The sequence below is a fragment of the Amblyraja radiata genome, chromosome 14 (genome assembly GCF_010909765.2).
Source record: "Amblyraja radiata isolate CabotCenter1 chromosome 14, sAmbRad1.1.pri, whole genome shotgun sequence".
NCBI classification, from domain to species: domain Eukaryota; kingdom Metazoa; phylum Chordata; class Chondrichthyes; order Rajiformes; family Rajidae; genus Amblyraja; species Amblyraja radiata.
Window position 1 is genome coordinate 29,556,550 of NC_045969.1, and position 17,049 is coordinate 29,573,598.

General features: G+C 42.4%; 1 protein-coding gene across 2 annotated transcripts in view; it reads right to left on the reverse strand.

The window, feature by feature from the left end:
- Positions 1-3,964: 3,964 nt before the first annotated feature.
- cul4a (cullin 4A) overlaps positions 3,965-17,049 on the reverse strand; it is a 53,860-nt gene continuing 40,775 nt past the window's right edge. For both annotated transcript variants that reach the window (XM_033032958.1, XM_033032959.1), the window contains exons 17-20: positions 13,961-14,066; positions 8,932-9,104; positions 8,410-8,562; positions 3,965-5,409 (exon numbers count right to left, since the gene is read on the reverse strand). In XM_033032958.1, coding sequence (XP_032888849.1) covers positions 5,314-5,409; positions 8,410-8,562; positions 8,932-9,104; positions 13,961-14,066 — 528 coding nt within the window. In that variant the 3' untranslated portion in view covers positions 3,965-5,313. The remainder of the gene's footprint in view (positions 5,410-8,409; positions 8,563-8,931; positions 9,105-13,960; positions 14,067-17,049) is intronic.

Sequence of the window (17,049 nt, forward strand, 5' to 3'; positions counted from 1 at the left end):
TGTACTTATTTTGATATTGGTGTATTATTGTCACGTGAACATCCAAAACTTTGTTTTGCATTCTATTCAGGAAAAAATAACAAACACGAGTACAATCAAACCAAACATCAGTCTACCAGATATTTTAAAAAGAGAACCAACAGAATATAACAGAATATAGTGTTACAACTGCTTGGAAGGGCTGTAGATTGGAAAATTGGGATTTTTCTGTAACATATGAGTCTCTTACAAAATTCTGATAAGAAAAAAAGTCAAGTATTTTATTGTCAAGTCCCAAAATGGAACAATGAAATTCTTACTTGCAGCAGCACAACATATATACAGAGTATATTCTGTAAACACCATAATAAACAACTGAAAATAAGTTCAGTAAATAAAAAGCAAACAAACAATAATAGCATAGTCATGCTCTCTAGTAACACCAAAGACAATACCCCCTTTTAGAGGCAGGGATTCCTGTGGATTATTTTGATGGTGGGGAGTCAGTACCCGTGATGGACTGGGCAGTGTTCACCATTTTTGCAATCATCTTCATGGTCATGGTCAAACCAGGCCATGATGCAACCAGTCAACCTGTTCTCTACTGTACACCTGTAGATGTTCATGAGAGTATTTGTTGGCATATAGAAGCTCCTCAATCTTGAGGACAGCAGATAGAAAATGGAAATCAAAAACTGTGGATGCTGCAAATCTGAAGCACCCACAGGTCAGGCAGTGTTGATGGGCATTCTTTCTGATTGCATCAATGTGCTGTGTCCAGGGCAGATCTTCACCGACATGCAGGCCCAGAAAGTTTTTGACTCTCTCCACCACCGTCACGTTGATGAAGACAGGTTTGTGGATTCTCAGCCTTCCTCTTCTAAAGTCAAAAATCAATTCCTTGGTTTTACTGCAGGAAAAAAATCAGTTCTTACTGACAGTGGTAGGTGCTTTCAAGCTTTCATATTTTCTGCAGAACTGGAGAGGTCCCCGAAAAGCTAAACATCTGAATAAGGGTCTCAACTCAAGATGCTGCCGGACCTGCTATGTTCCTTCAGCACTCAGTGTATTTTGCTCAGAATTTCAGCATCTGCAGATCCCTGCGGCTACCCCAAGAACTTGCTGTTCAAAACATCCCACAAGATCCTGCCATTCACTATGTATGTTCTGGCCTAGCTTAGCCTCGCAAAATCTGCAGCAACCCCACCTCTCTATTGCCAATGGTACGATGACAGAACACTGTTTAGAATGGAAATTTATATGCCCATTGATCTATACCAGCACAATGCAACAACATTCCAGCTATTCTAAGCATCCTGTAGCCCAGCGGATTTTCTCTGTTCTGAATGCCACAATTGAATCTGCCTCCTCCACCACATCTGGCAGTTCTTCAGCCCAACCACTCAAGCTTTTTTTAATTTTCCATAACTGTATCTGTCACAATAAGTCCTTCTGTCAATCGCTTTCTATTTTTCTCCATTTGTTCTTGACCTGAAGGAAAACGTAACATTTCAGAGAAAAAAAACTACAAATGCCGGATGTAGGAAGCATAACAACAGAAAATGATATAAACATGAGCTAGGTCAGTCTATTCTTCAACAGACTGAGAGCAGATGGGGAGGGGGAGAGAATAGGTAGAACAAAAAGCAAATGCCTCCAAAAGGGTGAGACCAAATGCATTGACATGCACTAGAGTTTCTTCTGCAATGACACTAATTCTATCTCAAAGGTATTGTGGTGTACGTTTCTACTTCATTCCCCTGCCACATTTGCTGCAACTAGATGACTTTTTTCTTTCCTTTCAGATGTCAAAGATTGTGAACTTCAGCAGTTCTGGAATCCCAATACCCCATACTGAACTTTCTTCCCCTTTCCTCTGATCACGTCAGCTTCTTCAGCCATCTTAGTGATCTCCAAGCTGAATTTGAACTCTTCATTCACCGCTTCTACTCCTGCACCCAATTGTTGACCCTTTCTCCTGAAAGTTTTCATCTTTTCTCGATCTAGTCATTGCTGACTGCCTTTGGGTTTCCACTCCCTTGCTCATTCTAACCTGTTGAAATTGCAGCACGTTACTGATACCCAAGCCACACATCTTCATGAAACCTGCCAAGGGTGGTGCTGTGGTAGTCCAGTGAACAGTAGCTCTCAGATGCATCCTCCCATCTCCCTCTGATCCTTGAACACTAGGTCACTCTCTCTTGCACCATCACCTATCTAATTTCCTCATGTCTTCCTGTTAGTTTCTAACCTTCCAAACCCTTTCCCTGTCCAAGAACCACAATCATCACTGTCTGGACAGTCCCATTACTTTACCCGGCACATACTTCATAGAACTTATGTCTTCCTGTCATGGCTCCATCCTTCCACTCTCATCCACCCATTCCTACCTACATCCATAACAATTTGATACTATTATTTTCAATTGCCCGATCCCAACCAGTTTATCTTCATTTTGAACCTACAATTTCACCACATTTCCATCCTGCATCCGGAGGATCTGAGGGCCTGCCACTTCTTCCATGAACAGAGGCTCACAACTGGTTCCTCTCCACCAGCACATTTGCCAGGTTGAATTTGGCCTAGCATTGTATTTGTGACTGCTGCTCTAGCTACCTGCAACACCCCACACCATTTGGACTCATCTCACAAGAGTCCCTTTTATTGTGCACATTCATCCCCTATCTACACAGCAACAGAAAACTGATTTGTTTTCTCCTTCCTAGTACTGACATCTCTAACCTGAAACATTAACGGCTTCTCTTTCCTGAGACACTGCCTGACCTGTTGGGTGCTTCAGATTTGCAGCATCCACCGTTTTTGATTTCCATTTTCTATCTGCTGTCCTCATGATTTTAAAATCACACCATTCAATCTTCTTGCAATTCTGATCCCAGTATTATCAGCCTATTAATATTAAAGTTCTCAATCTTTTGGATCATTTTAGTAACTCATTTGAATGACCTCTAAAGCTATATTTTTCCGGCAAAGATTCACTAATAAATGAACATGTACTCTGGTTGTGGCTGATCTTGTGGTTGTATAAAGTGCATACAACGAACTACAGATGGCGGTTTACAAAAAACGACACAAAGTGTTGGAGTAATGCAGCGGGTCAGGCAACACCTCTGGAGAATATGGATAGGTGACGCTTTAGATCAAGCCCCTTCTTCAGGTTCGGCGTCTGTAGTGATGCTGCCTGACCCGCTGAGTTACTCCACCACTTTGTGTCTTTTTTGGTGTTTAATAAAGGTTCATCAAAACATCTTCAGATGCTACATCGTTTTTCTCTGGTTGCTGAGTCAACAGCCAATGCACACATATTCCATAGGTATCTGTTCTTTTACTTTTAGAACAATGCCATTACTCATTCCTCCAACAAAATATAGCACGTAACATTTCTTAGTTCAATGTTCATATGCTCTCAATTAACCCATTCCATCAGCCTGTCTGCAATATCCTAAAGTCTTCATTGGTTGCTGTGGCAACAGTTCACACTTGGACTAGTCACCAGGGTAGGGGGAATCCATTCATATCCTAGTTCCTCAAGGCAAGATTTTGCAGCTGTGAGAAGAAAGGTGAATTACACAGTAACATGATGTACAAGAAAGATAATGCTAAATAAAAGATTGTTTCTTATCCAGTGCCTGGGTTAGAAACATAGAAAATAGGTGTAGGAGGAGGCCATTCGGCCCTTCTAGCCAGCACCGCCATTCATTGTGATCATGGCTGATCGTCCCCTATCAATAACCCGTGCCTGCCTTCTCCCTATATCCCTTGATTCCACTTGCCCCTAGAGCTCTATCTAACTCTCTCTTAAATCCATCCAGTGATTTGGCCTCCACTGCTCTCTGTTAAATACCAAATATCCTTTACAAGCAGATATATTTTAATAATTTATACCATCTCCTGGATTATATAAGGCATACCCCCAAATTAAGAACATCACATTCTTGATTAAAAAATCTTTTAAATAGTTAGAGGAGAGGTTGAAAAATGTTTAATCTCTGAAAACTAAAACCTGAAGTGGATTTGGCCCAATTGCACTATTTTCCATTTCCAAAATACGACACAATTTTAATTGTTCAATATAAATACTTAAACTTTTTCCACAATGTAAGACATCAGCACTAAGACATTATACAAATGTAACTCAAAAAAGACATGGCCCAGAGGAGAAAATCATTTTATGTTATCACAAGACAAAAAAAGTCCTACTAATTTCAGGATGACTTTTGTCATGAACAGAGGTAACATATTTACAATATGAAACAAGTTATCACAAAACAAAATTCAGAAGCCCATGTCTAGCAGACTAGATAGCTTTCTGAACAATTTACAATGAAGAATATAAAGGAACATTTGTATATTTTGTACAATGCAGTCTGCTGTTATGTACACTTCTGCAAAGTTTTAAGATCATCTGTGGGGGCCATCAATGGAGAAGTAACTAATTGAACAGGTAGCATCACCGAAAAGAGAAACTACTCTGAAAAAGCAATGGAAGTATCAATTGCCAATTGGCAGAAGGTGATGAAGATGTTACTGAAGCTAAAACAAATATCAAACGATGGGCCTATCGTGACTGTTCCAGCAACAAGTATTTTACAGGGTAGGATTTTAGTGGAATATATGTATTGACATTCAAGTCTTTGGCACTTTTAAGATTTTCCAAAAAGTTACCTCTATTTTGATGTAACATTTCTCCTTTCACACAAATACATGCAAAAAAACCCCATCTAAATGTTATCCTGCGACATGCACTGGTGACCAGGTATATAGATGAGGCCATTATTGCATAAAGTTGATTGCTTTATCAGTTGCTTTGCTTGTTTAAAAAATAAAAATGCCAGTTTCACAGATCAAAAATATTTTTTAATTCACTGCTGCAGTAAAGCCAAAGATCAATATATAGTGTGAAACATTTTGTACTGAGGGTATCTTGCATGTTTATATATTAATAGAGCTCTCTCAACAGATTTCAGGCTGCTAGTAATGAGGGGAGTGACGTGCAGACAATTACGTCTAAACCAAAAGGATGCGAGTTTCACAAGAAATCGAGTGAGCCTAGACACAAAATAGTCAGTCTTCAGCCATTTGAAGGGAAGTGCATTTATTCCTGTGCCATTTTCACACTTTCTGGAGAAATGATCCTCAGGAAACAAAGGCATGTGCTGGAAGCTGCATGAAAACAGGTTGCCACTCCTTCCGACACTTCACAAGAGCCTTTGGCTGGATGGTGCAGAACCAAACAAAATCCAAAATGGGCACAGACAGAATCAGTGCCCTTTCTGTCGGTGAGTCAAGTGCCAGAATCAAGTCTTGGTCTGTACATTAGGCCACGTAATGATACTGGTTGGCATTGTCTTTGTCCCTCTCCATGTAATCCCGATCAATTAGAGACTCAATTCTTTTCTTCAGATCTCCAGGCTGAAAGATCGATAAAAAAGGAAGAGGTGAAGAACAAAAATAATTAAAGATTAGGTCACTTAACAATATTCAAATCCAGCTGGCAATGTAAAGAACTTCCTCTGTCAAATCCATAGCAATAACTGGAATAAGGTAATCTCAAATCTTACTCTCCTAATATCATTAGTGTGGTCAACATTACATTCAAAAATAAAAAACAGAGAGCAGCTTATTAGGAGCACTGAATGTTTAGAGTTTGGTTTGGAGCTGGTTTGATATTGCACTTTGGAAGCAAATATATCCCTTCTCGGCAACAGAGACTACACCATGTGGTGCAGCTTCAGCTCAGTCAGAGTTGTACAGCTTCTTCTTCTTGTGTATGGCGTCCACAGCCTAAAGTTGTAGGACAACTTGTTCTATTTCATCTTATTTGATTGTGCACGCCGGGTTGATTGCATTCGTCGAAACAGGGCGGACCACGTGAAGGTTGCAATCTTCCACCCCAGAGTTGTACAGCACAGCAGGCTGTACCACTGTGCACAAATATATGTCAGCATCTCTGTAATACAGCTGAACTGTTGAGACCACTAGCACTTGTTAAACTAGGAGCTGGGTCCTGACTATCCAACTTGTCCATATAACATGAAAATATTTTCCCCGCAATCTTTTTTGAACTCTGTCGACTAGCTCAACCTATTCTGAAGTTGTTGCCCGACTGGAACATGTTAGGATTGAAAACATACATTCCCTTTAAAATTTCAACTCATGAGCCCGAGTATTCAGAACGAACAGTCACAGGGCCCACCTTACAGGTGCAGATGCTGACAACTGAAACAGGGACCCCAGCAGTGCTTCCAGGTGAGAAAGAGGTTCACATGCATTTCTTCTAATGTCATCTACTACATCCAGTGTTCCCTTTGTGGTCTCCTGTACATCGGCAAGATCAAGCGCAGGCTCGGTGATTGTTTCACTGAACACTTGCACTCAGTCCATCAAGGCCTTTTGGATCATCTAGTTGCTAACCATACCCACTCACCTTCCCATCCCCTTGCTGACCTTTCTGTCCTGGGTCTTCTCCATTGCCAGAGGGGCCACACGCAAACTGGAGGAACAGCATCTCATATTTCACTTGGGCAGTTTATAGCCCAACGGTATGAACACTGAATTCTCCAATTTTAGGTAATCCTCACAATCTCCCCCCTCCCCTTCTATGTGGCTCACTGGGACTCGCACCAATTTCTCCCCTTTCAATGGCATTCCTTCCTCTGGCTTCAATCCTTGCTGTCTCAGACCTTTAGTTTTAATCTCTAGCCTCTGTTCCAACCATCTGCCTATCAAATACTCCCCCTTCCCTGTGTCTACCTATCACCTGCCCTGCTTTTCTTCTCTCCCAGCTTCTCTCCCCCTCCCCCACCACCATAGTATTTGCAGTTCCTCGTTTCTACATGCAGTGACTCAGTACGATTAAATGGTGAAAAGGCAGCTTGTGTTTCCTTGGTGTGGGGAGACTGAGCCGCGACTCCATTAAGTTTAGTTTAGACATACAGAACGGAAACAGGACCTTCTGTCCAAGTCCACGCCGACCAGCAATCACCCATACACTAGTTCTATCTGGCACTCTGGGGACAATTTACAGAAGCTAATTAATCTACAAACCTGCACGTCCTTTGAATGTGCGAGCAAACTGAAACGCCTGGAAAAAACCCACGCAGTCACAAGGAGAATTTACAAATTCCACACGGACAGCACCCGCAGTGAGGATTGAAACTAGGTCTCTGGCGCTGCAAGGCAGCAACTTTACTACTGCGTCACCGCGCTGCCCCAGTATTTAAGAGGAACAAAATTATGAGGAGCATGGAGGGGATAGATTGCAAGAAATTCTACACATTAGCAGTCTTTATAACCAGAAGACACAGATAGGAGATTTAGAAGGGATTGTGGAAGAATTTTTCACCCAGACAAAATCTGAAATGACTACCTGAGGGCAGAAACTCTCACAACAGTGAAGCGATATTTAGATGAGCACTTGAAACACCAGGACAGAGGAGGCCTGGAATATACCGTGAGTATTGATAGTAGACAAAAATGATGGAGAAACTCAGTGCGTGAGGCAGCATCTATGGAGCAAAAGAAATAGGCGACGTTTCTGGTTGAGACTCTTCTTCAGACTGATGTGAGGATGGGGGGGGGCGGGAAGAAGAAAGGAAGATGCGGACACAATGAGCTGGGAAGGGGAGGAGAAAGCAAGGACTACCTGAAATTGGAGAATGTTCATACTGCTGGGGTGTAAACTGCCCAAGCGAAATATGAGTGTTGCTCCTCCAATTTACGGTGGGCCTCACTCTGGCCATGGAGGAGGCCCAGGACAAAAAGGTCGGATTCGGAATGGGAGGGGGAGTTGAAGTGGTGAGCCACCGGGAGATCAGGTTGGTTATTGCGAACTGAGCGGAGGTGTTGGGCGAAGCGATCGTCAAACCTACGCTTGGTCTCACCGATGTAGAGCAGCTGACACCTAGAGCAGCTAATGCAATAGATGAGGTTGGAGGAGGTGCAGGTGAACCTCTGCCGCACCTGGAAAGACTGCTTGGGTCCTTGGATGGTGTCAAGGGGGGAGGTAAAGCGACAAGTGTAGCATTTCCTGCGGTTGCAAGGGAAAGTGCCTGGGGATGGGGTGGTTTGGGTGGAAAGGGATGAATTGACCAGGGAGTTACGGCGGGAGCGGTCTCTGCGGAAAGCAGACGGGAGAAGATGGGAAGATGTGGCCAGTGGTGGGATCCCGTTGGCCTGGTTTGGAACGCCTCCACCTGGTATTATGAGTATATATGAGTACTGACAGATTCAGCATGGACACAATGGACTGAAGGGCTTGTTTGAGTGCTGCACAACTTTGATCCCCCAGTCTCGAGCTTTCTGAGCAAAGAGCTTCAGAGGTCCAGGGGCGGGAAAAACACAGCCAATTTTCTGACAACCTGCTTATGTGTTTGCTCCCAAAATAGTGCATTACTTGAAAAAATTAATTACCTTTACTGGAAATTTTAACTGGTTGTAGAGTTCTGAAACAAGGAGGTTATGGCTGAGCGTCTTCCTCATTTTCATGATTCGGACTATAGCAGCATCGATTTGGTATTGTCTATCCTGGAACACTCGCTCAGTGGTGCTTGTCTGCTCCTCAACCTGAAAAATGTCAAAATGTTATAGATATTCTTCAATTTACCATCATTCCACTTATTGACTTTCACTCTAAACCTACTGACTCTCTTGGGTACTTGCCCTTAATTTTCTCTATAACTAATAGTGTGCCATTTTCCATGCAAATTGCATCAAAATACTCAATTCATTCGAACAGCCATTTTGATTAATGAAATGGCTTTTATCAAAAATGTTTTATGTAATACACCACTTTTTAAAAAATAAATTGAGGAAATATATGCAACTGAACTTCCAAAGATACTACAATGTCAAGAGTCATTGGGATAAACGACGCAAATGACTATGAATCAAAATGATTTTTGGTAACGTCACAGTATTAGAGGAAATACATACAGTTTCTTTCATCTGGATTTGGTTAATCTTTATTCTAAACAGTTTGTGCTTGAAGTCATCATTAAAGATTAGCTTGTCTCCATCTTCTACATCTTTTCCCTTTGGAGCTTTGTTCAACACACGCGCTTTGCCACAAGCTAAAGACTGTAATGTTCGTTTTAATTCACTGTCCTCTACAAGAGAGAGTAAAGCATATTTAATGAAACTTTGAATAAAACATATTTAATGAAACTTTGAATTTACATATTACATCTAACATAACTTAAAAATCTGAAATTTGGTATACAAGTTAGCATTAGCAGTCAGAATGCGTACTTTATCCTAGTTTCTCCAAAACCTGTACAGGAGGCACTTTGTAGCCCAAAGAGGAGCTAACTTTAATTTCTAATTTTGAGGTATATTTGGATGAACCTGACAAGTACATTTGGTGTAGGAAACAACTGCAGATGCTGGTTTAAATAGAAGGGTCGCGACCCAAAACGTCACCCACTTCTTCTCTCCTGAGATGCTCCTGAGTTACTCCGGCATTTTGTGTCCACCTTAAGTACATTTGGTCTACGTGAACCACAAAGAAATGGAACACTTGTGCACCGAGTTTCTGCAGGAGACCTCTAACTGATTTAGATTGTATGTAAGAGAAAGAATCAATTATAGTGAGACACCACCAAAATGCCTCAGATACAATTACGCATTTACAATGACCAGGGAATATTTTTTTGGATGCTTCCGATGGAACAAGAAAAACTTTATTTATCTATTTTTGGCTAAAGATCAGACAAAATATGATTGTCCTGGCCTTGGCATAAATAGGCATTGCTATGACACTTCCAATGTGGGAAAACTGCACATTCAGCTTTTAAACTTCCTTTAAACCTGACCAACATGGAGACTCCACCATGTAACATTGTGCTTGAAACCAGGTAGCTACTAGAGCCCTTTTACCACAGAAGGTCAATACCACCCAGATCTCCATTGCCATTGGTATTGGTTTATTATTGTCACATGTACTGAGATACAGTGAAAACTGTTGTGTGCTGTCCAAGCATGAGTACTTCAGGTAGTGCCAACAAAAAAGGGACAGAGTGCAGAATAAATATAGTGTTACAGCTACAGAGAAAGTACGGATTTAAAAAAGTTCAAGCGCTGCAATGCGATAGATTGGAAGATCTGGGATTCACCCGTTGCATTTGAAAGATCTGTTCAAGAGCAATAACAGCAGGAAGAAACTGTTCCTAAATCACTGACAGACATACTGATGGAGAACCTGTTTTCCTTCCACCACCACACTGAAACGATCTGTGATAGCTGGGACATGTCTGCACATTGCCTTTGTGATACCGGGTTCCGAAAAAAATCCCTCAGTAGGCTTTACTCGCCATAATACCATGGCAAATTATGTGCATTCCATAGGTTAGAATTAAACCAGACAACCAAGTCAATTCAATTTAATATCCGATGAGGATATCAATTAGGATAAACTGTGATAAAACAAAAGCATAGCCACAAATAAACACCGTTTTGAGACCAGCTACTATTTTCACAAGCAGAAACCCTCCTAATATATTGGTGAGTAGTACTCCGTACACACTATATTATCAAATTTGAAAAATATAGTTCGACTTTGTGTAAAAGTTTGAACCTTACAGTATACCTATACAAACATAGAAAATAGGTGCAGGAGTAGGCCATTCGGCCCTTGGAGCCTGCACCGCCATTCGATATGATCATGGCTGATCATCCAACTCAGTATCCCATCCCTGCCTTCTCTCCATACCCCCTGATCCCTTTAGCCACAAGGGCCACATCTAACTCCCTCTTAAATATAGCCAATGAACTGGCCTCAACTACCTTCTGTGGCAGAGAATTCCACAGATTCACCACTCTCTGTGTAAAAAATGATTTTCTCATCTCAGTCCTAAAAGACTTCCCTCTTATCCTTAAACTGTGACCCCCTAGTTCTGGACTTCCCCAACATCGGGAATAATCTTCCTGCATCTAGCCTGTCCAACCCCTTAAGAATTTTGTAAGTTTCTATAAGATCCCAACTCAATCTTCTAAATTCTAGCGTGTACAAGCCGAGTCTATCCAGTCTTTCTTCATATGAAAGTCCTGCCATCCCAGGAATCAGTCTGGTGAACCTTCTCTGTACTCCCTCTATGGCAAGAATGTCTTTCCTCAGATTAGGAGACCATAACTGTACGCAATACTCCAGGTGTGGTCTCACCAAGACCCTGTACAACTGCAGTAGAACCTCCCTGCTCTTATACTCAAATCCTTTTGCTATGAATGCTAACATACCATTTGCTTTCTTCACTGCCTGCTGCACCTGCATTCCTACTTTCAATGACTGGTGTACCATGACACCCAGGTCTCGTTGCATCTCCCCTTTTCCTAATCGGCCACCATTCAGATAATAGTCTACTTTCCTGTTTTTGCCACCAAAGTGCATCTGCCATGCATTTGCCCACTACCCAACCTATCCAAGTCACCTTAATAATAATAATAATAAATTTTATTTTTATAGCGCTTTTCTAAGACTCAAAGTCGCTTTACAATAGTAACAGACAATAGCAAACGGAGAAGCGGCGAACAAACAGCGCCAGCGTCCTCTCCGTGCAGCACATAAAGAAAGAATACAGACATAACAATAATAGACATTTAATCGGGATAACATATAATCGGAATATAACAAATAATAAAGACATCACAGAGACACAAATTAAAAACAGAATTCAATCCAAAAACAGAAAATCAAAAACACAGTGTGAAGAGAGAGCAGCGGCAACCAATTCGTGCCAGCGTCCACTCTCCCTTCACGGCAGCCATCTTGGACACAGACTTACAAGACTACAGTTAGACAAAAAAAATCATCCCCCCACAGTGGATAGCACTATGGGGGAAGGCACAATGTCCAGTCCCCACCCCATGTTCACCCCAAAGTCAGGCCTATTGAGGCCACCGCAATTGCCTCTACGGAGGCCCGATGTCCCTGGCCGTTCTCACCGGGTGGTCTTGCCCCGGCGTCGGGACTTGTAGCCTCCTAGCATCCTCCTCACAGCTAACACTGCCCCTCAGCTTCGTGTCATCTGCAAACTTGAAGATGTTGCATTCAATTCCCTTATCCAGATCATTAATATATAATGTAAATAGCTGGGGTCCCAGCACTGAGCCTTGCGGTACCCCACTAGTCACTGCCTGCCATTCTGAAAAGGACCCGTTTACTCCTACTCTTTGTTTCCTGTCCGCCAGCCAGTTCTCTATCCACATCAATACTGAACCCCCAATACCGTGTGCTTTAAGTTTGTATACTAATCTCTTATGTGGGACCTTGTCGAAAACCTTCTGAAAGTCCAGATATAACACATCCACTGGTTCTCCCTTATCCACTCTACTAGTTACATCCTCGAAAAATTCTATAAGATTCGTTAGACATGATTTACCTTTCATAAATCCATGCTGACTTTGTCCAATGATTTTACCACTTTCCAAATGTGCTGCTATCCCATCTTTAATAACTGACTCCAGAATTTTCTCCACCACCGATGTTAGACTAACTGGTCTGTAATTCCCCGTTTTCTCTCTCCCTCCCTTTTTAAAAAGTGGGGTTACATTAGCTACCCTCCAGTCCTCAGGAACTACTCCAGAATCTAAAGAGTTTTGCAAAATTATCACTAATGCATCCACTATTTCTGCGGCTACTTCCTTAAGTACTCTGGGGTGTAACTTATCTGGCCCTGGGGATTTATCGGCCTTTAATCCATTCAATTTACCTAACACCACTTCCCGGCTAACCTGGATTTCACTCAGTTCCTCCATCTCATTTAACCCCCGGTCCCTTGCTATTTCCGGCAGATTATTTATGTCTTCCTTAGTGAAGACAGAACCAAAGTAGTTATTCAATTGGTCTGCCATGTCCTTGTTCCCCATGATCAATTCGCCTGTTTCTGTCTGCAAGGGACCTACATTTGTTTGAACTAATCTTTTCCTCTTCACATATCTATAAAAACTTTTGCAGTCAGTTTTTATGTTCCCTGCCAGTTTTCTTTCATAATCTATTTTCCCTTTCCTAATTAAGCCTTTTGTCCTCCTCTGCTGGACTCTGAATTTCTCCCAGTCCTCTGGTAGGCTGCTTTTTCTGGCTAATTTGTGCGCTTCATCTTTTGTTTTGATACTATCCCTGATTTCCCTTGTTATCCACGGATGCACCACCTTCCCTGATTTATTCTTTTGCCAAACTGGGATGAACAATTGTTGTAGTTCATCCATGCAGTTTTTAAATGCGTTCCATTGCATATCCACCGTCAACCCTTTAAGAATCATTTGCCAGTCTATCTTGGCCAATTCACGTCTCATACCCTCAAAGTCCCCTTTCTTTAAGTTCAGGACCCTTGTTTCTGAATTAACAATGTCACTCTCCATCCTAATGAAGAACTCAACCATATTATGGTCACTCTTGCCCAAGGGGCCACGCACAACAAGACTGCTAACTAACTCTTCCTCATTACTCAATACCCAGTCTAGAATAGCCTGCTCTCTCGTTGGTTCCTCTACATGTTGGTTTAGAAAACTATCCCGCATACATTCCAAGAAATCCTATTCCTCAGCACCCCTGCCAATTTGATTCACCCAATCTATATGTAGATTGAAGTCAACCATTATAATTGTTATACCTTTGTTGCACGCATTTCTAATTTCCTGTTTGATGCCATCCCCAACTCCACTATTACTGTTAGGTGGCCTGTACACAACTCCCACTAGCATTTTCTGCCCCTTAGTGTTTCGCAGCTCTACCCATATCGATTCCACATCCTCCAAGCTAATGTCCTTCCTTTCTATTGCGTTAATCTCCTTTCTAACCAGCAACGCTACCCCACCTCCTTTTCATTTCTGTCTATCCCTCCTGAATATTGAATATCCCTGGATGTTCAGCTCCCAGCCTTGGTCACCCTGGAGCCATGTCTCCGTGATCCCAACTATATCATATTCATTAATAACTATCTGCACAAGATTGATTAAATTATTACCATACCTATACCAGTTGCAGTCTTGATTTCCTCCACACTGAACTCATCGCCTTCATTGAACATAAGCAACACCAAGGTCTGGAAAAGTGAAACCTGCAGTTCCTTTTTACCCTGGATCACACATTGAAGAAAGACAAGATTGAATGGGAGCAAAACAAACCCAAATTAATTTAAAAAAAAACTATTAATGGGCCTGTCCCACTTACGCGACTTTTTCGGCGACTGGCGGCACCTGTCATAGGTCGTTGCAGGTTGCCGAAAATGTTCAACATGTTGAAAATCCAACGGCGACCAGAAAGACGCTACAACTCTTTGGGCGACTGAGACTACTCACAACCATACAAGCAACACCCCGTCGACATCACCCAAAGAGTCGTACCTTGTTCTGGTCGCCTCTGGATTTTCTACATGTTGAAAAATTTCGGCGACCTGCAACGACCTATGACGGGTGCCAGCAGTCGCCTAAAAAGTCACGTAAGTGGGACAGGCCCATAAGACAAACAAGATCACGTACATGATAAAAAATAGACCGCCTGAAGAAGGATCCCAACCTGAAATGACATCTGCGCATTTCCCTCCACAGATGGCATCTTAACCACCGAGTTCCTTTAGCAATTAAGTAATGATATGCAGGAAGAGACCATTTCTCAAACTAAATATAAAGCCAAGCAAAATCAATAATATCAATTTATTGTGGAACTTTAATTGGCATCGGGCCACATGGCGACGATAATCCTACTTTGCTTTTAGGTAGGGAGGTTCAATATTTGGACCCATTGACAATGAAGGAATGGCATAAATTTGGCCAAGTTAGAATAGTGTAATAGCTTGGAAGGGAATATGAACATGGTTTAATTCTCACTTCTGCCTATTATTCACATTATTGCCTTTGCCGTGTATCTGCACACTGTGGATGGCTTGATTACAATCATGTATTGCCTTTCCGTTGACTGGTTAGCATGCAACAAAAGCTTTTCACTGTGACAATAAACTAAACTAAACTCAACTCAACCTATGCCCCATACCCCATGTGGTAGAGATTGTGGGTTTAGGATGTGCTGTGGAGCTTTAGCCGCTGGCAACAATGTGGACACAATACAAAACTGGAAGAGGATGAGAATGTGGGTTAGTAGTTGATAATCAACCATGTTGCTTTGCAGTGTCCTACTTTGAATGGAATTGGAATGCACCCATCCAGGCAAGTGGAGAACTGCTATTCAGAGGGACATAGAGTGGAACAGCAGTGGAAAAATTCAGATGGCCAATTTGAAAAATGGCAAGAGGCCAAGTGCATCATTCTTAGGGGGTTGGACAGGCTAGATGCAGGAAGTTTGTTCCCGATGTTGGGGAAGTCCAGGACAAGGGGTCACAATTTAAGGATAAGGGGGAAATCCTTTAGGACCGAGATGAGAAAAACATTTTTCACGCAGAGAGTGGTGAATCTCTGGAACTCTCTGCCACAGAAGGTAGTTGAGGCCAGTTCATTGGCTATATTTAAGAGGGAGTTAGATGTGGCCCTTGTGGCTAAAGGGATCAGGGGGTATGAAGAGAAGGCAGTTACAGGATACCGAGTTGGATGATCAGCCATGATCATATTGAATGGAGGTGCAGGCTCGAAGGGCCGAATGGCCTACTCCTGCACCTATTTTCTATCAGGAATTCAGAACCTGAGAGAGAGGGGGCTTGGAAGAGCTCAGGCCAAAGAAATAGGTCTGAGGGCAAAAGCAGACCAAGTAGAGCTCAACATCAGGTAGCATTTGAAATTCATCAGGATGAAAACATACAGGGACAAACTGAGCTCTTTGAGGATGCATCATGTAAAATTAGAAAAGACAGTAGGGATGGTGTAAACATAGCAAGGAGAAGGGAAACTGGCTGAGAGGAAACAAGGAGAAGAAAGATCCAGAATGTTAGTTCTGATAAAGATAATGACCTAGACCAATAACTCCACAGATGCTGCCTGACTGGCTGAGCGTTTCTCGCATTGTTTTCATTTCAAATTTCCAGGAGCTTTTCAAATATATTCTTCCTTGGATACAAACACTAAAACTGCAAGCAGTACTGTCACTGTGTAAATGCAGCTAGATTACCCTTTGCAAACCAAACTATTGCCAACAAAATACAATTTGCCATTTGCCTGCTCCTTAAATTACTATACCTGCGTTTAATTTGTATTAAATTCCTACTCTACATAGTTTAGTTTAGTTTAGAGATACAGCGGGGAAACAGGCCCTTCAGCCTACCGAGTCCGCGCCGACCAGCGATCCCCGCACATTAACATTATGCTGTACACACTAGGGACAAACTTTACATTTGTACCAAGCCAATTAACCTACAAACCTGTACGTCTTTGGAGTGTGGGAGGAAACCGAAGATCTCGGAGAAAACCCACGCGAGTCACAGGGAGAACGTACAAACTCCTTACAGGTAGCACCTGTAGTCAGGATCGAACCCGGGTCTCTGGTACAGTAAGTGCTGTAAGGCAGCAACTCTACCGCTGTGCTAACGTGCCGCCCTTCTTATGAAAATATCGTTTTCAACATTTCCTACATTACACTTAACCTGCCACAGATGTTTGGCTCACGGGTCTATAGTTCTCAGGCATTTCCTTGCAGCTCTTCTTAAATAGGGCCTGTTTCCCCGCTGTATCTCTAAACTTAAATAGAGGCTAACAGTTGCACCCTCCAGTCACCTGTATTTAATGATGACTCATAAATCTCAGGGCACCTGCAATTTCTTCTCTAGCTTCCCAGTGTCCTCAGATACATCTGATCAGGCCCGGTTGATTTGTCTACCTTCATACTCATCAGGACATTCAGCACCACCTTGACCGTCATACTTATGGGCCTGTCCCACTTGGGCAATTTTTCAGGCGACTGCCGGCAATTGTCCGAAAAACTGGCAACTGTAACGTCGACTGTCAAAAGCGGGGGAAGCGCTGTCTGAAATTCACACGGTGCAAAGCACACACCGCGATGAACAGGAAGGTTGGCGCTGTAATTAAGGGCTAAAGCATAGTGTACGGTAAGTCCTTTAAAAGAGGGGGGGGGGGGGAAAGAGTGGGGAGGGAGGAATGGGGGAGAAAACTTTTAAA